General features: G+C 35.9%; 1 protein-coding gene across 1 annotated transcript in view; it reads left to right on the plus strand.

Moving 5' to 3' along the window:
- The window catches only part of Ppp4r2 (protein phosphatase 4 regulatory subunit 2), a 72,536-nt gene extending 46,991 nt beyond the window's left edge, over positions 1 to 25,545 (plus strand). The window contains exons 3-9 of the mRNA XM_004629515.2: positions 9,245 to 9,415; positions 20,231 to 20,324; positions 22,103 to 22,140; positions 23,093 to 23,167; positions 23,424 to 23,567; positions 24,548 to 24,831; positions 25,083 to 25,545. Of these exons, the coding sequence (XP_004629572.1) occupies positions 9,245 to 9,415; positions 20,231 to 20,324; positions 22,103 to 22,140; positions 23,093 to 23,167; positions 23,424 to 23,567; positions 24,548 to 24,831; positions 25,083 to 25,399 (1,123 nt within the window). The 3' untranslated portion in view covers positions 25,400 to 25,545. The remainder of the gene's footprint in view (positions 1 to 9,244; positions 9,416 to 20,230; positions 20,325 to 22,102; positions 22,141 to 23,092; positions 23,168 to 23,423; positions 23,568 to 24,547; positions 24,832 to 25,082) is intronic.

Here is a 25,545-nt window from a genome sequence, read left to right on the forward strand (position 1 = left end):
AATGGAGATGATCATGTGGTTTTTAATTTTCGCTCTATTGACATAGTGTATTACATTGATAGATTTTCGAATATTGAACCATCCTTGCATCCCTAGGATTTTGTTGTTGAAGCAGGTACTTTGTCAATATCAGATACAAATTTCTAAATCAGGATATATAACATTTCAAAGATAATTTCAAAATATAGGAAATACAAAACAACTTTAAAGAGGTGATGGTAGAGCAGTATCTGTTAGAGACAATTGTAACCTCCTGAAGAACATTTGATAGGATTTAGAGATATTTGTGATTGGTAAAACTAGAGGTGGTGTCTTAGTTACTCTTCAGTCATTGCTGGGAGAAATATCCCACACCCAAAATGAAGGAAGGAAAGGTTTATTTATTATTTAGCTCACTGTCACTGGAGGTTTCAGTCCACACTCAGCTGGCTCCAAGGCAGAGCAGCACACAGTAGAGAGCAATCTTTCTTGGCGGCAGCAAAGAGCAAGAGCACAAGGCAGAAGTGGCAGCAGCTCAAGTAGCTAGCTTCTCTTCCAACCCTACATTGTAATGCATATTACCTGCCCCTGGGCAAGTGCAGCATCCACACCAACAATAATCAACCACAAACTCCAGAAGCTGCCCCAAGATTGCATGAGGCTTTTGGGGGACAACTATACACAAATCTTAACAGGTGGGTATGTGCATTACTAGCCTCTAGTTTCGAAGAATCCAAAGGTTGCTGTTCATCTTATAACAGGCTGTTCCCCTGTAACAGAGAATTACCTGGCTGAAAATGTGTCAGTGGTTAATCACCAAAGTTGAGAAACCTTAGGATGGGTAATTATAGGGGATTGATCTCTCCCTCTATCCCTTCTCCCCTTCCCCCTCCTCCTTCCCATCTCCCCCTTCCCTTCCCCTTTGTCCCCCCCCCCAATCTAGTGGGCTGGGGTATATAGTTCAGAAGCACAGCATGTGCTTAACATGCACAAAGGCCCTAGGGTGGCTAATAAACAGAGCCGAAAGTGCTCAACTTCACCAGCAAATGAAGGAAATACAAGTTAAAGTTAATTGGAAAGATAAAACAGGTGTTTCTATACTTTTTTGAAGACAGTCTTAACTGTATTTTAGGCTGGCTTTGAATGTAGTATGTAGGCTAGGCTGGCCTCAAACTCTCAGCGGTCTTGCCTTAGCCTCCTAAATGCTGTGATTACAGGCATGCACTGATACACCTGGCTTTGATATTACTGTTGGCACCATAATGAAGGTGGTATGGTGCCTCTGGGGAGTTTTGAAGGACTAAACTAAAACTTGGATGTGTATACACACACACACACACACACACACACACACACACGACTTTTGTCTAATTCCATGTACAAAACTATTCCTAGGCAATAGATGTACATATATAATGCATTAAGTTGTTCACTGTAAACTTACTTTTCAGACTGGCTTTGAATTCTTTTGTAGCCCAAGCTAGTCTTATGGCAAGCCTCATACTCTAGCCTTCTAGTGCTTGATTATAGGCATGTGCCACCATTCCCAGCTTTTAAAAAATACTGGTTATTGGATAAACTACAACATCAACAAATACAGAGTTACTAAAGATCTTGTTTCAAGAAGTATTTGTCATGTGAAGATACCCATAGTGAGTAGAGGACAAGGGGATAGTAAACCGTAGTGATCAAATTTAAGTAAATTAAGAAATACTGTTCTGTGAAAAAAATACACTAAAATGTATCTAAGTGATAACTGAATGGACAGATAATGGATAATTTTTATTTTTCTGTTTTGTCTTTTCCAATTTTTTGCAGTGCTTACACTGTTGATCTAATTGGAAGAGACAAAGAAGACATTCTCTTTTACTTTCAAATATTAAAGTAGTTCTATTATTTCCCAAACTAGTCTGCTCTTCACCATATACCAACTTTCCATATTTGTGTGTGTGTGTGTGTGTGTGTGTGTGTGTGTGTGTGTGTGGTCAGCCCTCAGTATCTACTGTGTGTTCCACATCAGCACATTTAACCAGTTGTGCATGGATAATGCTTGCTGGAAAATTGGGTCTAACAAAGTTTACATGGATTTTGTATTACATCAGATATTGTAAGTCATCTTGAGATGAGTATAGCGTATGGGAATATGTAGGTCATATGCAAATATTCTATTTTCTATAAGGTGCTTGAACATCTGAGGTTTTTGATATCTGAAGGTTGAGGTCACTTGTGAATGACTACATGTGGTTCAGCTCTAGACTCTTGTTTTCTCCCATTGTTTTGTTTTCATGTTCAGTAAATATAAAGTGGTATATAGCATAACACAAATGAATCTTTTTCTTTATGTATTTTTAAATTCTTTCAAATATTGTCTAGATTTTGTTTGAGCCTTTCTCACTGTTATTTTTACCAGTCTTAATTCAGTACTCAAACTACGTATGTATGTTTCTCAGACAAATCATTAATTTTTCCAGTCTTGTGTCTCCTGGTTTCTGAAATACCTGCCTTTTGAAGAGTGTGCATTTTATAAGCTTTAGCTTTCATTTTCTTTTTCTTTTTTCTTTTTCCTTTTTTTTTTGGCGGAACCAGGGATTGAACTCAGGCCCTTGCACTTGCCAGGCAAGCGCTTATTCTACTGAGCAATCTCCCCAACCCCTATAAGCTTTCACTTTCATGAGTGGTCAGCCTTACTAGGTTAAATTTATTCATTTATCGTTTGAATGTTCCACTGATATTTACAGATGGTGGAGTAGTTGCTATATCCCTTAGAGTCGCTACTGGTGGTAGAACTTTAACTGCTGTGCTGCTTTCTTGTGTTAGCTCCTCCTTGCTCCCCGCAAGTTCATGTAGTATGTAATTAGGCTGACTACAGGGTTCTCTCATATATATATATATATATATATATATATATATATATATATAATTTTTTTTTTTTTTTTATTTTAGGGAAAAGTCTACAGGGTGGATGTTTAGGGTCTCACTATTAGATTGGACTTATAGTGATTCTCCTGTTTACAGCCTCCCAGGAGCTGGGATTGTAGGCATACGCCACCATGCCTGCTCTCAATTGCCATCTCAGTTTGCTCGGCAGGGCAGAGCCAGGGATTGAACCTGTGGCCCCTGCACTTGCTTGCAGGAACTTTAACTGAGATATTTGGCCAGCCCTCCGTTTTATTTTATGCTTGTAATTTTGGAGTTTTAACTTTTGGCCTTCAGCATGTTGGGCAAGCTCTTCTAACATTGAGTTGTGCTCCCAATTCCTGAGAATAATTTTAGAATTTGAACTGTAGAAGGCAACAATTGAGGTATCAGACACTAGCCATGAAATTCTTCTAGAACTGGAAATAGAGAGGTTTTTGTTTTGTTTTATCCTTGGGCTTCTGAAAAATACCTTTAATTTGTAGAGTGCTGAGGGAAGTATGTTTTAGCATGAACTTTTAAGTTGCAATGGAGAATAAAAGAAGTTACGGCAGAGTTTAACAGAAAGATCTACTTATTAGTGCTGTGAGCTAACTTCTTTAGAGGAGAAAATGGAAAGAGAAGAAGGGAAAAGAACTAAAAAAGCCAAGGGAGATGACTCAAAAAATTAATCTGTGATGAATTTTCAGTAAATTCTTCAGGTGAGTTTTTAGCAAAGTACATTTAAGTTCTAAGTATGATTTATTTGGGGGGGGGCTAGTTTTTTGTGGAAAAATTTATTCTGAAGTTAAATGTTTGTGAACATCTATAGAATAATTTCATTATTTTGAAAACTAAGGTTTTTGTTTTTGTCTTCCAACAGCCCTAAAAATTCTTTTTGTTGCCATATTTTTAGTTGATTTGTGAGTGACTTGTTTTAGTTCCTGAATTATGTAATATTCAGGAAAGTATCTTTTTTGTTTTCATCAGTATCCAGTAAAAAACTGTATCTGGGGGGCTGGGGCTCAGTTGAATAAGCACTTGCCTGGCAAGCACAGGGGCCTGAGTTCAATACTCAGTTCCACAAAAAAAAAAAAAAGCTGTATCTGTATCCTTTAGAGGCCCATTTGTGTGTATGTGTGTGTGTGTGTTTATTTATGACATAGCATCACATAAACTGCATCAGTTGAATCTAGTGTAGTGTAACTGCTGATCTATTTGGAAGTTAAAATACACAGTGTACTTAAATGTTGTCTGTTTCCTGAAACTTAATTCCTGCCTTAATTAAGGGTTAGTGTTTTCTTCTAAGCTCCTCATCCTTTTCTCTTTGTTTGGCTGTTCTCATTATTGTGTTCTCTTCTGGGTTTTCATGGCGAATGGTTAGTGGGGAAAGATGAGATTTAAAATTTTCTTTTTGGAAATCTGGATTCATAAAACATTAGGAATTTGGATTTTTAAAAAAAGTTATGTATTTGGTACAGGGTCCCGTTATGCTGCTTCAGACTCTTCATGGTCCTCCTGTTTTAGTCAACCCAAGAGCTGAGATTTCAGGTATATGCCACCATGCCTAGTCTCTGTGGCCGACTTGGTGTGCCTGGGTCAGGGCCAGCATGGCATTTGGATCACTGAGAGTCCAAGCTGTGTAGTGAGATCCTGTACCAAATACATTTAAAAAAAAAAATTGAAGGGCGTGCCAAATAGCTCAGCAGATTAAAGCACTTTTTGATCCCTGGGTCTGTCTTTCTGGCCCCGCCCCTGGGGCATGCTGAGATGGCAGTTGAGACTGGGTGTGCTGGCACACGCCTGTAATCCCAGCTCTTGGGAGGCTTTGAACAGGCAAATCACTACAAGTCCAGTCTAGTAGTGAGACCGTGTAAGCCCTGTAGATCCTTACTTTAAAAAAAAAAAAAAAAAAAAAAAAAAAAAAAAATCTGGTACAAATTCTGATATAAATTAGTTACCCGATCATCTTAGCTATCCTGCTTATATACTTATATGATTTTTTCCTCCTTTTTTCCCCTTTTCTCTGTTGTTTGTTCTTTATGTTCAGTCCTTACTTTTGGTTCCTCAGATCTCAAAAATGGAATTGTTTGTATTCTGTGATTTACTGCCCCCCATATTGTTTTCCACAGTACTTGACAGTGTTCCCACTGGCAGTGAGTGATAAGGTTTCTAGTTTCTCTACATCTTTGTGAGCCAGTTTTAATATTGAGGGGACGTAGGAGATTCTAAGGGTCGGTAATAGTCATCCTATGGATGTGAAGTAATTTTGATTTGTTGTCCTTAGGTATATTGAGCATCTTTTCAGGGGCTTATTGGCCATTTCTCTACAGTATCTTATTTGTAGAAATGTCTATTTTTTACTTTTGTCCATTTTTAAATAGGGGTGGGAATTCTTGATTTTGAGTTGTAAGAGGGTTCTTTGGTTGGTTGATTGGTTTGGTTTGTTTGGTCTTGGTCTTTTGTCTTTCTCAGACAGTCTTGCTATGCTGTTCAGGCTGGCCTTGAGCTCACTTTGTAGCCCAGGCTGGTCTCAAACTCACAACAGCACTTAGCCTCTTGAGTGCTAAGATTACAGGTGTGCCCCATCATGCCCAACCAGGAGTTCTATATACTGGATATTAGCCCCTTTTCAGAGACAAGATTTATAAGTATTTGTCTCATTTTTTAATCATTCATTCATTTATTTGGCACAGGGTCTCGTTACGCAGTTCCGTGTGTGCCACCTTGTGCAGTTTCGGTGGCCTGCACAGCGGGCCTCAGGTTCCTGGGCCTGCATGGCATGTGGTACCAGGTATGGAACACGAGTTCTTGAGCTTGCCAGGCAGGTGCTTAGACCGTGGAGCATCTCCCCACCCCTTTTCTCTCATTTTATGTGTTGACTTTTCACTGTTTATAGTGTCTTTGTTGCATAAAGTTTTATTTTGATTTAAATTATTTGTTTTATTGCTCATATTTTTGGTATCACAGTATCTGCCATCAACACTAATTAATTGCAGAATCATGAGGCTGTGCTCAGAAGCTTCCAAGTTCATTACTGGCTTGAAAGTTTTAAATTTTATCATTTACAACAGTACTTTGTAGTTGTTTGTCTTGAATTGACAGGCTCTGTTCAATGATTTTTGAAAATATATCTAACATTCCTCTGATTTATGAGTAAGGATTGTGTGGGAATCCTTCTATGTAAAAACTAATTTGTGAAAAATAGCTGGTGATTCAGCTGGCAGCATGTTCAAGGGTTGTCTTTTGAGAACTGCAGGCCTTGGGGAAAAGGTTGAAGATCCATGTTCCAGAATGGTGACAGTGGCTACACCAGGTTCAAGAATGGCACTGGCACAAAGAATTTATTCCTCAGAATCTGGGTCAGAGTGCTTGGCAATCCAGGCACTTGACTCTTATAGCCAATAGAGAAGAAAGCCTGGCTACTGCTCCAGCTGGCAGCAGACCTTGGCATCATCCACGTGGCACTGGTTTTAGGTGCATGAAGAATGCAGGAGTTCTGAGATTAAGAAGGCTTCCAGCCTTGATTTCAGAAGTCCTGGGAGGCCAGGAAGTGTGCCCTTAGGAGGGCAGTGTGTAAAACTGTGCGTGAGAAGCCTATTACTGGAAACCCCCAAAATTTGGAAAAGCTAGGAATATGGATCATCTAAAGGAAACTGCAAGGGAAGGGGTCAAAGCTGGCATAAGATAGAAGCCATGGGAGCTACCACCCCAAGTGCCATAGGGACAGAGCCGTGTAAGGGCTTTGGAGCTCAACTCATCACAGATTGCTTCAGATGTTCCCTGTGGAACTATAGGATTTAATGTTTGCCCTGCTGGATTTTGGAATTGTGTTGGTTCCAATACTTTGTATTCCTCTGTAGTTTGCAACTTTTAGAATGGTAATGTTTATCTTGTGCCTTTGAATGCTGGAAGTGTTTAACTTACCTTTTGCACAGGGGCTCATAGTATAGAGTTTGCTTGGATCTTGTAAGAGACTTGGGACTTGGACTTTTCAGCAATGCCGAAACCGTTAGGACTTCGGCAACGGTTAGAGATGGACTAACATGCCCTTTTCACAAAGGGATGTGCATGAGTCTTTGGGAGGTTCAGTGGCGGAATTATGGTTTATGTCTGGTTGTCCTCACAAAGCCTCATGCAGTCTTGTATTTTTTTATTTATTTTATTTTATTTTATTAATTGTTTTTGGTGGTACCAGGGATCAAACTCAGGACCTTAGTCTTGTGTTGTATGTTAAGAGTGGGGCCAGGGAGATGATTCAGTGGAATAAGCACTTCCCTGGCAAGCCCAAGGGCCTGAGTTCAATCCCCAGTTCCGCAAAAAAAAAAAAAAAAAAAAAAGAGTAGTTGCTGAAAGAAATGAGAAGACCTGATGAATACAGCATCAGAGGTCTCACTGAGATTATTCTCTCTCCAAGTGAGCCCAGAGCTTCAGAAGCATCTCACATTTTTTGAGGGCTAACGGCAGGCTAAGGAATGTACGTAATTAAGTGACTACAAACTACTATCTCTGTTGACTTCTACCATTTGCCTAACACTAGGTCCACACAAATGCTAGCTGATAACATCCCAAGGGAGGGATCAAAGAACAGGGCACTAGAAGAAGCTGTTATCTGCAGCCTTGAATCGCAGCTTTCTGAGAATTTATATGAGACAGCACCTCTCCCTGGCTCTTTCTATTGCTCCCTGCTCCCTTGGTACAGTAGGCTTTTTATTTCATATCTATATTTCTATAGTCTTGTGGCGGACTTCTAGAGTCTGTGATTAACTCATGATCCTGTGGGATTATGGGTATGAGTGCTACTGGAATTACTGGTCTGAGTACTGCTGGTATTATGGGTGTGAGTACTACACTCAACCTGGGGTGTATAGTCTGAGGGCAGCTAAAGGGAGACAGTCTTGCTGTCTGTAACCATTATTGGTGCTACTCTTTGTTTTGCTCCTTGCTCTTTGCCTCTGCCATGAATGGTTGCTCTCTGCTGTGTGCCACCCTGCTTTGGAGCCTGCTGAGCATAGACTGAAACCTCCACTGACTGTGAGCTAAATAAACCCTTCCTTTCATTTTGGGGAAAAAAAAAATGCATACAGCAGGTCTTTTTTATATATCTCTGAGTTTTGTTACATGGAATGTGAAAATATGTAGAATGCAATTAGTAATTACTACATTTTAAGTAAAACAAACTGGGTTTGTTACTGTAAAAAAATTAATGAGTACTTTTAGTAGCTTTGCGCTACTACTCCTTTGGTTAGCACTGCAGTGCAATTAGTTTTATCCACCACTGCAGTGAATACAATGGCGCAGTGAAAAAGTCAACTCTTATGACAGAGGGTTTGCTTTTTTTTTTTTTTTTTTCTTTTTTTCTTTTTTTTTAACCACAGTTTGTAAACTATTATTCTAGTGTTCATAGAGTTGGTGTAGGGGACAAAAGAGTCACTTGGTGTAATTATATTTAAGTAGAGTCTGTAGAAGGGGTTGACATTCCTGACTCTGGTATCTCCTGAAATTTATGCTGAAATATTCATATAGGTGTGATCACAAAATTTCCTCATACATTAGTAGTGAAATGTGAGGGTGAAGTTCAGAAAGGCATTATTTTGAGTGAATGATGATGTGAAAAGGAGATAAAACAATTAGGTATTTTTATTATGTCAAACTGGTTAGGTTCTTGTCTATGAGATCCTGAGAATATTCACTGCAAAGAAAGAAAAAGGGTGATAACTCAAGTTTATGCCATTATTTTAACAGCTGTAAGACAAGAAGTTTTACCTAGTCCCTGTAAACATTGTACACTTGGATATTGAAACAAAGTGTGGATTGTTTTCTGATTTTCCTTAAATGAATCAGTAACAACTCTTTAAATTTATTATAAGAGATAGAGTCAAAGTTTAATATTCTTAGAATGCTAAGAAAGGAGGAGCCGGGGAAATGGCTCAGTGGAATAAGCGCTTCCCTGGCAAGTGCAAGGGCCTAAGTTCAATCCTCCGGTTCCGCAAAATAAAAAAAACACACACACACACACACACACACACACACACACACACACACACACACACACAAACCCAAAATGCTAAGAAAGGGACCTCTGTGTAGGCTTTCAGACAGAAATACTTCATTTAAAAGATTTAATCAGATTTTGATTTTCAGTCACAATAGTTGGAGGCATGTGATTGAGTTGGAGCTTGTGAACATTTTGATTGTGTATGATGCATACTCTTGAACAAAAGCATTCTCACTTTTGTTTATACTATGTTTTAGCTTCATTGTGGGTTTCTGGATTTGTGCGTTATGTTCAAGAATTATAAATATCTTGCCACATGATATGTTAAAATCATATTATATATATATATGTATATATATATTTTGTTTATAGGATTCAGTGGTCCCAATTTAAAGGCTATTTTATATTCAAACTGGAGAAAGTGATGGATGATTTCAGAACTTCAGCTCCTGAACCAAGAGGTCCTCCAAATCCTAATGTAGAATATATTCCCTTTGATGAGATGAAGGAAAGAATACTGAAAATTGTCACTGGATTTAATGGGTATGTATTTACACTATTTTAAATATTTTTCCTTCCTTTTGCTGATTATTAAAATAAATTTGATTTTAGTTACAGTATTTCTTGATCATTAATTTACAAGCATTGTAAAATATTTACAGCTGTTTTAAAAAAGCATGAGCCTTCTTAATGTGTGAGTGATATTTAGACTACATAGCTATGACAACAAAGTCATCAGGAAGTATTTTGATGTTCTTTATCATTGTATATTTGTTATTGTCTTTATATGTGTTGTAGAATTTGTATATCATTGTTTTAAATCATATTTTAAAATGAAAAAAAAAGTTTTAGAAAATACTGTTTAGTTTTAGAAATTTTCAGTTCCCCCCCAAGAAGTAATCATTTTAAGTTCTTTATAAAACATGAAAAACAAAAAAGACTTTCTGCACTAAAATAAAAGTGATCTTTCAAAAAATGTGTTGTGCCTGACATTTTACATTCTTCATAGAAATTTGTATATTTAGACTTTTGAAATTGAACTGTTCAGTGTTTTGTTGGGCATTAGCAATTTGGGGGTGGAATGACAGTTAATTTATATTAACCAAAAATTCCTATTTAGAGGTAGGTTTTTACTTGCATGAATTTCAGTTGTGTATAATTTTAGGTAATGATCTTTTAAGTTGTTGAATCACATTGGATTTGAAGTACAATAGTGTAGTAGTCTTTGTTAAGTGTAATATTCCTCTTTTTATATTCAACAGTTTTGCTTAAAATGTCAGATGCTTACACTTTGACTTTATGTCTCTTCCTAAAATATCTGTGTCTGTGAAGGGGTGTTAAGTTGTCTTTGGAGTTTATCTACTGTAGTTTTCTCTGCAACTTTAAAGGCATGAAAGAGGCTTAGTTTTGGTGTTCAAGTTGTTTAATCATGTGGATATATATCCTTTTTTAAAACATTTTTTAAAAACATTCCCAGAAGATGCCCCATGTTATATTAAAAGTATGTTGTAGAAGAAAAACTCTGAATGTGTTCAAAATGAGAATATATATACACAAAGACATTATTAGTGACTCCTCTTTGCTTAAATTGAACTGTTGTAATTCGAAAAATAACAACTGTCAGTGAAACAAGTCATATTGTACAGTACTTTTGTGATCACTAAGCTAATTGTGTTAATTATTAATAATGAATTTTTAAAAACTTTTTAAAGTTACTTTGGACTAAATATATGACTAGGTTATTGGATAAATATTTGTAATTTCTTAACCCAGGCAGTAGGTAATTCATCTAGTTGAAAATGATTTGAACAGTTACTAAATGCTTGAGCATATGTAAACAATTTGTTTTTCATCTTTGATCCATAAATATTTTGAAATTATATTTTCAATTTGATTTTTGGAGTAACAGTTTATGAATCATTTATCCTAATCAGGCAAAATTTAAGTCTTATTAGTCAGTGACACATAAATAATTTTCATTTGTAATTGTGTTTTTATGTATAGTAATATGTCTAAACATGTTCACTGTCTTTCTGATTTTGTTTTGAATGTGTATGTTTTTATTTTTTTATTTTCTTTTTTTTAAAATTATTTATTTATTACATTTATTTATTGTGTGTGTGTGTGGCCAGCTCAGCCCACCAGGGCCCGGGGCTGGCTGGCATGTGGTGCTGGGGGATCGAACTGCGGTCCCTGTGCTTTGCCAAGCTTGTTTCAAGTAGGTGCTTTAGACCACTGAGCCATCTCTCCAGCCCATGTGTATGTTTTTAAAAACTGAGAATTTTGTACTTTTTCTTTGAAGTTATCATTTCTAGTACATTTCTCCCGTTTACAATAACTTAAGTGTTCATGTGTTAGAAGTATTCTCAAATATTATGGAAGCATGCAAAATAATGTAGAATCATGTTAAATGTTAGTTGTAGTTTTCTTTTAGAAGAATTTTGACATCTTTATAATCAGTACATAAAAAATACGTGGTTTGTATGCCTAAAGAGGTTACAGTTTATATGCTTCTGTCTTTATTGATAGTGGGCCTTTATTGGTTGGCTATTACTGGCATGGCTTACAGAGAACATCCTTGTATATATTTTCTTTTGAATGTCGTATTGAATATGTGCATAATTGCTGCTTTATGTAATTTGCATCAGTATCACTGCTAAAGAGTGTGCACAATTAAAAATCTGAATTTATCCATTTCATAAAATGTTTGTTTATGCTTCTACATGTATGTATTAAGTGCAGGTGTTGCAGTTCATTATATCTGTGTTTTTTGATTTATTTCTTTGATTATAAGTGATGGAGTTTGTGTTATCCCTTTTATGAATTTTTTATAATCTCTTTTTGGTCTTATTACCTTGCTGTTTTTCTTATTGTTAATTTTTTTTTGTTTGTTTCTTTAGTCTATTAGGCTGTTTATTATTTTGTACCGTAAAACCTAGCCATTTTCTAAATTGTATATATTGTTAGATCATAGTGTTTTCCTCTTTGAATTAAATATATAAATTCTATTGTTTGCTTGACACCCCCCCCCCCCAACTACAAACTTCTAGAGAACAGGGCTGTCATTTCTAAACAAGGTCCAGCAAAGTACTTGAACGTAGTTGCTTCTCCAGCAAGTATAGAAAAGATGCACGGAAGCCAGAGAGCAACATGGAAAAGTATTGTCTGCATTTTTTTTTTTTTTTTTTTTTAACCAGGACATGGAAAAAATTACGCAATTGAATGCTTCAGTAGTTTTACTTTTAGAGGTCATTTTCTTGTCTTTTAAGAATTGCTTTTGAATTTCTAAAATTTTATAGAAGATGGTGGGATATAGGTACACTTTGGTATGAAAATTAGTTTCTTAGGTGAAAAAGCATCAAAAATTAAAACTTAACACACACACACCCCCCCTACACACACCCAGGGATTGAACTCAGGACCCTATGCTTACCAGGCAGGTGCTTAAAACTGAACTTTTAAATAAAAGAATACATTAAAAATATTTATTGCTATTTTATGTTTTCTGCTTGGGATTATAATGAAGAATATAAATTAAACAGCGATTTATAAAAATCCTCTTCCTACTTGCTGGTAGCTAATCATTTTACAGTGGAATTTTAAAGATACAGAGAACGTACGTTACATTCCTAAGCAGTTAAGGAGAAATCATATAGGGCTTGGCGAGATAGCTCAGCAGTCTAAAGAGCCTGCTTAGGCAAGCTTAGGCAGTCTTGGGATTGTAGTTGGATCCTGGCACCATATGCCCCACCAGCCCCAACCCTCAGGGTTGGCTGAACGGGCCAAAAACAAAAGAATAGTGAATACAGATGTTAAGTTGACTGGTTCAGTGCTACTTCTCACTTGACAGTGTTGTTTACTTGTAAGACTTTTTTGAAATAGGGAATTTCACTATTGATACTAAACTAATTTCACTATTAAGTATTAAATATGGAGTATTGCTCCGTATTTGTGAGGTCAGGAAAAAAAGCACAACATGTATGTCATTTGTAGGAGCAATATAGTTAGCTGAGAGATGAGTACTGTTTATCTTTTATCATTAAAGTCCTGTCAGTTTTCTGCTCTGAATTTGCTAGAATCTATATGATTAGTTTCCTTGTTTCTGAAAATGTTTCACATGATTGTTTTAATTATGTGTGCACATACTTTTGACTCTTCATTTTGTACCTGAGAGGGTGCCATATTATACTTTAAAAAATGTATGAGCGTTTATGTGTTTCATAGTTTAAAATCATACCTTTTAATTTTATGTTTGTTTTACAGTTAGCTCCAGACATTTCAGCAGCTGAAGGACTGGTTCTTTTTTTTCCTCCTTGTATTTTTAGGGAAGGGTTTACAGGGTATTCAGGGTCTCACTACTAGATCAGACTCTAGTGATCTGCCTGTTTATAGCCTCCCAAGAGCTGGGATTACAGGAGCGCACCACCATGCCCAGTCTCAATTGCTGTCTCAGTGCACCTTGGGGGTGGGCCTGGCATGGCAGGCCCAGCGATCAAACCCCCTGCTCCTGTGCCTGCTTCCAGGCACTTTAATATGCTGAGCTATTTGGCCAGCCCCAAGATTCTGTTTCTTTTGAGGGATGGGTGGCACTGAGGATCAAACTCAGGACCTTGTGCTTGCCAGGCAAGCACTTATTATTATTACACTGAGCTATCTACCAGCAAGGACTGGTTCTTAATCTTTTATGTGACTCCTTTGACAATCTTGTTTACTAAGTTGTCTGCTTATTAGAGATAGAGTTTTGTGGATTGAGTAATTCTACTGAATGTACAGTATTGTTTGCTTTATTCTTTTCAATCATATAATTATTTGAGAATTGATTGTCATTATTTTATCTCAACTTTTTTCCCCACTTTGTCCAGTAAAAATATAATTTGATGTGTTACTCTAATAAATTTTCTGTGTGTGGTACAGGAATTGCACCAGTGTTTCACGAGTGCTAAGCAAGTACTCTTGTCACTGAGCTCCACCTGCAGCCTAATCACATTCTTCAAATTGAAAAGCAAAAATACATCTAACAGAAAGCTGATTTTGTATTTATTTGATTAAAAATAAAATGAGAGTAGTACAAGCACACTGAATTAAAATGGGTATGCTTGCTTGCTGTTTTAGGGGGTGGGAGAGAGTTGCTATGAAGTTCAGCCAGGTCTTAAACATACGTTTTAGCCCAGGTGGGCCTTGAACTCAGAGCCTGCCTTAGCCTCCCAACTGCTAGAATTACAGTTGTGTGTCTGGCTGCTTAAAAATCTTTGACAAGTACTATAAATTAATTTTGGGGTGATGACTGATCCGAACATGATATTTGTGGCCTTGGGGTTATTGAAAGAGGTTAGTTTCTTTATTCTCTTAATTTTTAAAATCTCTCTGTCTGTCTGTCTGTCTCTCTCTGTCTGTCTGTCTCTGTCTGTCTGTCTGTCTGTCTGTCTGTCTGTCTGTCTGTCTGTCTCTCTGTCTCTGTCTCTCTGTCTTTTTTTCTCTTTTCTTTCTTCACAGCTGGGAATTGAACTCAGGCCTTTGCGCTTGCCAGGCAATCGCTTATTCTACTGAGCCATCTCCCTGGCCCCTACTTTTCATTTCTCAGTGACGTTTTAATTTCAGATTTCAAGCATTTGATTTGAGGTATAAAATAAACATGAGTGAATATTTATATGTATATTATATAAAAGGTAAAGCTAGAGGATATTACTTAAAGATAATCTATTGCTGTTTCTGACTTTTTAAAGACTTAATAATAGACAGTCCACATGAGGCACTGTGGTACTGTTGATAAGTTGTGGTATAGAGCCAAACTACCATAAATTTAGATCCCCAATTATAACTATTCAGTACTTAAGTGACTGTTAGCCAGGAATAGTGATTCCATGGTGACTCGTGCCTATACTCCAGGTACTTGGCAGGCTGAGGTAAAAGGGTTGCATGAGTTCTTGGCTATTCTTTTTTTTTTTTCTTCTTCTTAAATGTATTTAATTCATTTCTACAGGGTGTCACTATGTAGATTGGACTTGTAGTGATCTTCCTGTTTTTCAGCCTCCCAAGGGCTGGGATCACAGGTGTGCACCACAATACCCAGTCTCTATCACCCCCTCAGGGCTCCAGCCAGGGGTCAGGGGAGAGGGGAGCCATCTGCCTAAGGTGCTTTAATCTGTTGAGCTGTCTGGCCAGCCCCAAGGCTATCCTTGAATGTATGTAGTGAAATCTTGTCTTTAAGAAGAGAGAAAATAAAATGGACAAACTGGAATCTCTTTAGCTCCTGATAATTGAGAGATACATACTAGTTTCCATTTAGTTTGCATCAGGGCAGACACATTAGAAAGATACAGTAAAATCACATCCATAGATTAAAGTGTGAATGGCTGTTTTGCTATTTTTTCTCAATAGACTGATTTTATGGCTTTTGTTATTTACTGTGATATTTTGTTGCTTTATGGTATGTCTCTCTGATGGGGATAGGGTTGCTTCTTTAACGAAGGTTGGATTATCTGATTTTTGTATCTTAGAATCTGAGTGAAATGTACATGCCTCTGTGTGTGTGTGTGTGTGTTTGTGTGTAGGGGGTGGGCTGTAGCTAAATCTTTGAAGCAGCCCTCTGTCCAGCAGCAAATGAATGGATAAAGAAAAGTGTCTACATACCCTGGAGTACTCATTTTTGATAAAGGAGATAAGTCATTTATAGGAAAATGGATGCACCTTGAGAATATAATGTTAAGTGCAAGAAATCAGACTCATGCTTAAATATCAAGTTGTTTCTCTTATGTGAGAAAAAACACTAAAAATAGAGAGCAAAGTAAAATATAATAAGTGGGGAGATATTTTACATCTCTGTGTTTTAGTCAAATGTATTTTCTGGTTAGAATATAAGGAATTATGGTTTCTTTACAGTTTAGACATGTTTACACTTTTGTTTTTTTCTCCCATCCTGTTTTTGTAGTTGTCTGAAATTGAACTTAATTAACACTGGGCAAGTACTCTGCTACTAAGCTGTATCTCCAATCTCTAAAATTTTAAAAATAGTACTGAATTACTACTTTTTGCTTAGATATGTCTGATGCTTAGTGACTTTCTTGGGATTTAAATTTCCCGTGCTTTTAGGTATGAAAGACTCAATTTTCTTTTTTTTTTTTTTTTTTTTTTAAATAAGTAGAGATGGATTCCTTTCACTCATTTAGTTGCATAGGGAATACAGAAGTTACCCTCTTTTATTTATGGTTCGTTGCTGTCTTTGGAATTAAAAGCAATGTCTTTTAAAGGCGGAGCTTTGTCTTCTGTAATTAGTCTTTGGGACATGTGTACCTTCCTAGAAGTCTTCCTTTGATGGAGATAAAATTGAAGTGCTGATAGGGACTAAGATTTTATTGATCATTTCCTGAAATCTTAAGCACTGTTAGATTATGTAAGACAAGATATAAAGATAGGTAAATGCAGTGAGAATGTGTTCTCCCTGTGGGCCATTCTGCTTTATAATTTCTACATTAAAAGTCAACTGGCAATACTTTTGTATATTATCTGAGTAATACCATTTGAGAATCCTTCTGTTGGATCCTTAACATCTGGAAATTTAAAAAGTTGTCATTGGATTATGAAGGCACTTTTGTTTCTATACAGATGCTACCTAGCTATGCAAGTTTTTTCAGTTCCTTTTGTATATAGTTTTTATTTCATAGGCAAGGGAAGTAATTCTCCAAAATAAACTAAGTACATCTTAAAATAACTTGATTTTTTGCAGTTATTTTTCTAGTATACCTTTGGTAGTGATCCTGTCCGTTCTCCCCAACATTGAAGGCTTGTGATTCATATTTTCGATGAGCAGCATGCTATTTTATTTTATATTTTGAGACAGTCTCTCTTTGTAATTCAGGCAGTCTTTGAGCTCACTCTGTAGCCCAGCTGGCCTGAAACATGCAGTGGTCCCCCTGCCTCTGTTTTACAAGTCCTGGGATTATAGGCATGCACCATCATATCCTGGTTGTCGCATGCTTTCTTTAATGTCTCCCATATTTGCGTTTTAGTCTTATGGTAAGGTCTTTATTATTTATTTATTATTATTTTTTTGTATTTTAGAGCAGGGTGGGTCTGCAGGGTCTCACTACATAGATTGGACTCATAGTGATCCTCCTGTTTTTAGCTTCCCAAGTGCTGGGATTACAGGTGTGGACCAACCCGCCAAATCTTAATCTCATCTCAGCTGCCCCCGGGGTGGGGCCGGCACAGCAGGCCAGGGATCAAACCTCCAACCTCTTTGTCTGCCTAAGCAGGCACTTTAATCAGCTGAGCTATCTGGCCAGCCCTAAGGTCTTAGTTTAGTGATTTTTTTTTTTTTTTAAACTGGGAAGACTTAGCATTTTTGATGAATTAAAATAAACTTCAGTGTGCTGTGTCTTATGGAAGAACAGCAGAAATCCAAATTTTTCGTATGGTTTTACCAAATACATTAATTTGGAGTTGGTTTATGTGGTTTATTCTTACACCTCTGAGTAAAGGACGTGCATCACATCAACTGTGACCAGCATTAGTTTTGCCCATAACGCTGTATAAACATTATTAGCATTTATCATTGTAACCACAACTACTTATAAATTTTTTTTTATTTATTTGTGTGTGTGTGTGTGTGTGTGTGTGTGTGTGTGTGGCCAGCTCAGCCCACCAGGGGGCTGGGGGATTGTCCCTGTGTTTTGCTAAGCTTGTTCTAAGTAGGTGCTTTAGACCACTGAGCCATCTCACCAGCCCTGCAACTACTTATGTTGCCTGTCCTAGTGAACAAGAATTTGTATTTCTTACTCACTAGCAGTATTTCTAGATTATAATAAGCTCTCATATTTATGGAGCTCAGTGGACATTTGTAGAGAGGTTTTCTTTATTTTTAACATAAAAACTCCAAACTGTGTTCTGTGTGTAGCAATACACTGTATATGTTCAAGAACAGAATGGTTTGATACGGTTTTAAACAGAAGAAAATAGGGAAAATTTAGGATTCAAAGTCAGCACTCAGAAATCAGTAGTATTTCTGTATACAAACAACAAGCACCAAGAGAGAAAGACCACACCTTTCACATTAACATTCCAAAGAAATGAAATACTTAGGGAGCAGTCTAATGAAGTGAAAGATCTGTAGAAGTGATAATACAGTACTCTGAAAAAAAGAAATCAAGGAGAATTTCAGATAATGAAAAGATAGTCCTTGCTTGTGGATGTAAAGAAATTTTCAATGCTATTGTTATATTTGTATTTCTAGTGGAAACTTATTTATGTGAAGTGTTTGTATTTTAGCTTGCTCAAAATGAGAGAAAAGTGTTGTGCAGCATTTTAGTGCCATCTGTTGGATACTTGGTGAAATGTTCCTAGGCTGCTATTACTGTCTTCTGTATTGAAACACATACTTACCCTGCCACATACACACAGACATGTACAATACTAATAATTGGCAACAGGTTTACAGGCAGATGCAAAGGAGAAGATAAATAAGGACAGTCACCCTAAAGGTTTTTGATTGTTTTGCATACATTTGTAAAAAAAAAAAATAGCCAGAACATTTAGTAAATGTTAAACAGGAAGATTAAAAATATGCATCTGCTAAAGCTAATTCTAATTTAAGAGAAAATATTTATTTTTGGTGTGAGTTTTCACTTGGAAGAAAGGTACAAGTAGCCAATGTTTATTTGAATATTTGCCAGTTGGTATTGTTTGATTGTTAAAAATGCTATATAGCCATAATATATAAATTTAATTAGTGTTATAAAACAAAGGAAACAACTTGTTATGTTAGTGTACTTAGGGTTGGGAGAGCAATGAAGAAGAGGTAGGGGCTATGATGCAGGTATATACTGCTAATATTTGGAAATTCATGATACACATATGCAAATAACATGATCAAGCATCACAGTTAAACTTTTTAGAAAGGACAGTTGAAAAATTGTTGTTTGATATAAGCAGCTTGGAAGATGAATTAAATTTTTAAAGTGAAAGTAGTTTTATATATTAACTATGGATTTGTGTTTTAAAAATGAATAAAAAGATGTGAAAGCTTAGTGTTTCATTATTAGTAATGCTGTTGGTGTGCTTTGTATTTCTTTTTCATTTTATTTAATTTTTCATTTTAAACATGATTCTTTGTCCTGACTAGTGTAAGAAAAGGAATATAGCTGTCATGATGAATGTCGTAGTTATACATATATATATATATATATATATATATACACACACATATCTATCCTTTTTGTCCAAATAATTTTCTTTTATATGGATGATAATTGAGTGAAGATCAATTCTTGGGCTTAATGTATGAATAACATTTACTTTAAATATTTTCAAAATTTTTTCAAAATTTTTGTAAATCTTTAACTTTTTAGTAAGAATACATTAGTAGTTATTCATGCTATAAACATTACAGTGATGGTTTTGTTCATTGTGTGTGGTACAGTGAAAGATAAAGGGATAGGAAGTTAAGAGAAACTGAGTTACTCATTTAGCTGTTTTATTTTGTTGGAGAATAATATGTTGGCCTGCCTGTTTAAAAAAAAAAAAAGAGAAAAAACACAAAACAGTATACATTGTGAATATTAACTATTAATTTGAGGAGTTGTATATAATTATCTCTGTAAGGAGAATAAATTTGTGTGGAAAATGCTGAAGTCTGAAGATTATGTTTATGCTTTTTAGCTACAGTTGTCATAATTAGTACACATAACCTCCCTGTTTAATATTTGAATTCTGATGAATGCTGCCAACTTACAGTGAGTTTTAAAAATTTTATAAGATGGTTTTTGTCCCAAGTTAATGGCAGATTTGAATTTGCTGTGATCAGATAAAAATTACATTCATATGAAAGCATTTGGCAAAGTTAACATATGTGGGCCTTACCAAATTTTTGAGCATGGTGTGTGTAAAAATGTAACAGTGGAGCAGATTTGTATTTAAAATGCCTCTTTTGGGATAATTTGTCTTATTTTAACCAGTAACAGAATCATAATTTGTTTGAATACCTACCTAAAGGAATGTTTATGTGCCAAACAATTATGGAGAAAAATTTTCTGTATGTAAATAAACTCTTAATGTGATTATTACTGTTACTTCTCTTAATTTTAAATGATCATGGTTTAAGAATGTTATAAATTTTAAAATCATTTTTGAAGCATTTTAATCTTTTGATGTTCTTTTATTGCTTTTTAAAGCAAAGAAACTTTCTGTTAAATAAAAAGACAGTGCTGATTGTCTTGTCTGTTATTAAATGGCTCATTCATTTTCTTATTGTAGCCTTGTGTAGCTTAACATGGGTGACTCAGTGAAGCTTTACCAAAATAGGTAATGTTTCTAATATGCTTGATAACTAATGATCTCAAACTAGATAATTGTATTCTTTTACAGTATCCCTTTTACTATTCAGCGACTATGTGAATTGTTAACAGATCCAAGGAGAAACTATACAGGAACAGACAAGTTTCTCAGAGGAGTAGAAAAGGTATTTATTTTATTATGGGAATTCCATTAACTAAGGCCTAATGGATTTCAGAAGTGAATACTGTGTAAGATCTTTTTTAGATACCTTTTCCTGAAATAGATTTTCTATCCTATCCTGACTTTTTCCCAAATCATTTTCCAACTCATCATTATTATTATTATTATTTTTTAAATATCTTTGGTTGTTGCTGCAGGCTCTCATTGCGCAGCTTGGACTTATGATCCTCCTGCTTTCAGCCTTCCCAACGCTGGGATTACAGGCATGTGCCACCATGCCCTGACTTTGGCAGGCTTACCCTGTCCTGGGGGCAGTGCTCGATCCGCAGTTCCTGTGCTTGCCCAAGTAGGCACTTCAGTCCTCTGAGCTATCTTGCCAGCCCCTTCAAATTCTGCTTTATATTTTAGAGAAATTTATAGAATGGGGCAGATTAAGGCCTGATGTAATAGTTTGTATGTTTTGGAACAGTATCTTATTACCACTTAAATATTCATAGTGTATATCAACATTAAAAGATCTCAATGTTCAACAATTGATGTGTTAGCTTTAATAGTAGTGTTTTTCAGACTTAAAATTTTCTAGAGTTCAGGGACACAGTTGTGGTTAAATTAACCTCTGAACTAGAAAGATACAGGTCAGATATTAGCAAATAAATGTTAATAAGGGTAGGACATTCTGTAGAAAGGAAACAGTGTAAAACTTCAAAGTGTTTGAGGGAGTGAAAAGTAAGACACTGGATTGAACAGGAGGAGAACTGTGGGAACCAAAATTGGACTAGTGGTTTACTAATTCTAAGTAGATGATCTCAAAACATAGTCCCATGTTTTGGGGTTCTGAGTCAACATCGATGTATTTTACCCTAGGAACAGAATGTAGAGTCTTTATGTGATGATTTACATTAGTTCTTAGGGCCTTGATGGGAGTTTGTTTTGTTGAGCCTCTGTCCCCTCGTTTGAATAAGATTACCAAAGAGCAGAAAACTACTGTGGTTGACTGACCTTTTTAATAATTTCCCTTTGGAGATTTGTAGATGCAGAGGTAACATGTCACAGGGAGTGTGGCCTTCAAATTAAGACTGCAGTGCTTTGTAGATGTGATGCTTTGGGCCAGTTCTTTAATCTTAGGCTCAAAGTTTCCTCCTCTGAAATATGGAAAGTAAGGCTGTGAGATAAAGCACAAAGCATTTGTATTTTATTATTTTTAAAAAAGTATTTGTATTTCTGTCCTTGAGGTTTATGGTATTATGCAGCAAGCTTTGGATTGGGCATTGCCTTATATGAGGAAAGACCTCACACTCAGGCTGAGTACTTCAGTTCCTAATTGCTTTTGAAAGAAAGCATAATTCTAGCCCTTTATATGAATAACTAGGGTAAAGAAAGATCAAAAAAGGTTTAGTAGTACAGTATATTGTTTATGCGTCATTGTTACTTTATGGCTTTCCCTTTATTTTTGTGGCTGGCTCAGGCTGCCTTAAGGGCAGGTCTGGTGTGGCATGTGGAGCTGGGGATCAAACTACAGTCCCCTGTGCCTGACTTAAGTTTGCCCACATAGGCACTTTAAACAACTGAGCTAACCTGCAAGCCCCCTCCTTTGTTTATGTTTTGGTCCTGGGAATTGAACTCAGGACCTGTTCAGGTTTTATCAGATTTTATTTTTAATCATTTGTTTTTCTTATTAGCAAACATGGAATAAATAGGATGAATTTGAGGAATTAAAATACAAATGATTAAACTTATGTTGTACTTTTCACTCAAATGTAAATCCAATTTTTGTTATTTCAGAATGTCATGGTTGTAAGCTGTGTTTATCCTTCGTCAGAGTAAGTATGGAAATCTTCATAAGTTTGTGCTATATTATTATATTCTAATTGTATTATTTCCAATGTATTCTTAAAGCATATGGCACTTACTTTGCATGTAATTAAGTATGGTAACATATTCATTCATTGTGTGCCTATTACCGAATCCCCAAAGTAGAATATTACCAATAATACTGAGTTTTTTTCAGTGAAGTGATAGAGTTTAAAAGATTTGTAATTTACTGTAGTTCCAATATTGTTGGATTTATTTGCTGTCATGGTGGTACTCAGAGCCCCGAGGTGCCACCTTAGATTCTTTTCAAAGGCATAGCTCTAGGTTTTTAAATAGCTGCTTATTGGAATGGCTTCCTCTTAGTAATGGAAAAGCCTTTCTTGTTTTCAGGACTCATAGAAAAGTAAGAAGTAAATATAGAGCACATTTTCTAAACTTTGACACTATTGAGATGAGGAGTAACTAATTTTTTGGTGTGAAGAGATCTGGAGATTGCAGGTTTGTCACTGTCCCTAGTCTCTAACCACAGAGGCTTCAGGTATCTCCTTCTACTCCTTAAGTTTGAGACAAAGCCTGCTGTCCTCTGGATGATGTCAAATACAGGGAGAAGAGGCTAGTTCACGATGAGGCCCATTGGCTTAATTTTAAGGTACTTCTATTTTCATAAAAAGTCAAATTTTAGAAATTCTCAAGTTTTATCTTTGTTGCTGAATTAGATCCTATAATGAGATGTTTAACAAAAACATTGTTTTAAATCCTTTTCCTGGTGGAAGAATGTGGAAAACATGAAAAAAGTACAACATGATTCCTCAAAAACTAATTTTTTTTTAAAAAAAGTATCTTTGAGTGTGAGCTTATGTTAATTCAGAAATCCTGTATGGATCTGTGACAGTGAAATCCTTTTAGGCCCAAGGTTCTCATCAAAATTTAAACTATCCCTAACTACTTTTTTTGTTATAGGAAAAATAATTCCAACAGTTTAAATCGAATGAATGGTGTTATGTTTCCTGGAAATTCACCAAGCTATACTGAGAGGTGAGATTCTCCACTATCAGTACCAAAATGGTTTGTGTTTTCCTGATTTTGAGTATCAGGCTTAGTGTACTTTTTTTTAATTTAAACATGTTATGGAGCAAATCTCAGGTAAACGGCACTGGATTTGTTAATTTGCTAAGGTGTGGATCTGCAATAAATATTGCAGGTATTTTTGTGACATGTTTCATATAAATGTACTTTGGGAAGGATAATTTCCTTTAAAAATGGAAAATGATACTGATTTATCTTACTGTAGGTCTAACATAAATGGGCCTGGAACACCTAGGCCACTTAATCGACCAAAGGTTTCTTTGTCAGCCCCCTTGACAACAAATGGTTTGCCTGAAAGTACAGAAAGCAGAGAGTCAACCTTACAGCAAAATGAAGAGAAAAATCACAGGTTTGTGTTTTATATGAAAAAAATGTTTCATAGAAAGTTTCATTTATTAATGGTTTTCAGCATTCATTATTTACAGTGTACTCTTACCATTCTCTATTTGTGGTTTTCATGTCTATGGATTCAGCCAACCAGGTATCAGAAACATTTAGGGAAATGTTATGTCTGTACCAAACATGTACAGAGTTTTTCCTCATTATTCTGTACAGTAAAATGGAACAACTGCTTGCTTATAACATTTGCTTTTAGTAGGTATTAAAAGTGATCTGATGATGATTTAAAACATATGGAAAGACAGTGTAGGTGCTGTGCAAATGTTACCATTTTTTTGTAAGAGACTTGAGCATCTTCAGATTTTGTAATCTTTCAGGTCCTGGAACTAGTGCCCTGCATACTGGCACTCTTATGCTTGTACTGTTATGCTGAGGAGACTGAACACCACTTTAATAATAGCTGTAGGACCTGTTCGCATCCTTAGTAAACTGCAGGTTGACATGAAAAGATTTGACAACTGATGTGCCCTGGCAGATTGCTTATGGAGGTCCTTGAAGTAATTGTGGCACATTTTTATTTCTAGCTTTTGAAAGTTACTGGAAAAAAGATAATGAAATTCTTTAGTTTTGTTGTAAATCATAAAAGGAAACATTTCTTTCAAAATCTTTCCATCTTATTAAAGTATATAATGTGACAAGGTGAGTAAGAGGACTTGAGTATGTTCATCTGGAGGACCTCTAGTTTTATCATAGATACTTAATTTGATGGAGAATTGTTCAGGAAGTCCTAACTTGTTGAGTAGGCCTTAATGGGAAATACTTGTGAAACAGCTTAGATTATCTTCAGATTACTCTTGTGTTTTTCATTAGGCAGATGTTATAATTTAATTTTGACACTAAAATACAATTTAAAAAACATTACTAGACTTTAAAAGTAAGCATGTATACAGTGAAGAAAATGTTAATGACACTTTCCAAAAACATTTACAGTGATTCTCCAGCATGTGAATCAGAAGTTTCTTCCATGAGCACTATAAAAAATAAACATCCGGATGGAGAAGATGCTGTGGAATCTGAGGGGCATGAAGTAAAAAGACTCAGGTTTGACAAAGAAGGTGAAGTCAGAGAGACAGCCAGTCAGACAACCTCCAGTGAGATTTCGTCAGTTATGGTAGAGGAAACTGAAGCGTCGTCTTCACCTCAGGATAAAGACAAAGAAAGTTGTACCAGGCACTGTTCAGAAGAGGATGAAGAAGAGGATGAAGAGGAAGAAGGTATTTAGAGATCATCTGTAAAAGGGTGGAGTAAGGAGATCCTCAAAAATCTTATACTTTTTTTTGTGTGTGAAAGAATTAACATAATGGAACTAATTATGCTGATTTGGGTTTTTGGCTCACCTTTGTGTAGTTGCTGCTGAGTTTCAGGGGATATTATTTGAACTTTAGAGTATCAGATTCATGAAACTTAACTATGGAGGTATTTTTGAAAATAAAATTTAACTACAACAACATTTGCTTATTTTTAGAGTCTTATATGACATCAAGAGACATGATCCCAGAAAGGAAAAATCAAGAAAAAGAATCTGATGATGCCTTAACTGTGAATGAAGAGACTTCTGAGGAAAATAATCAGATGGAGGAATCAGATCTGTCTCAAGCTGAGAAAGATTTACATTCTGAAGGTAGTGAAAATACAGGCCCTGTAAGTAGTAGTTCAGACTGCCGTGAAGCAGAAGAGTTAGGCTCCAATTCCAGTAAAACTGGAGATAGTCTCTCAGAATCATCCATGGAAAATGATGAGGAAACCTCAGAAGTCACAGATGAACCAATGGAGCAAGACTAACTACTTAGAAACATTTAGATACAGTATTTTACATACAGTTCTGGTTTTACACTGTATTAAAAAAACTTTTATGTAATAAAGTGGACCTTTAGTTTTACAAGAGAAGCAGGTTGTAAAATAAAGTACTTTAAGGATAAATCCTCAAA

Source organism: Octodon degus, unplaced genomic scaffold (assembly GCF_000260255.1).
Source record: "Octodon degus isolate 3935 unplaced genomic scaffold, OctDeg1.0 scaffold00030, whole genome shotgun sequence".
NCBI lineage: Eukaryota > Metazoa > Chordata > Mammalia > Rodentia > Octodontidae > Octodon > Octodon degus.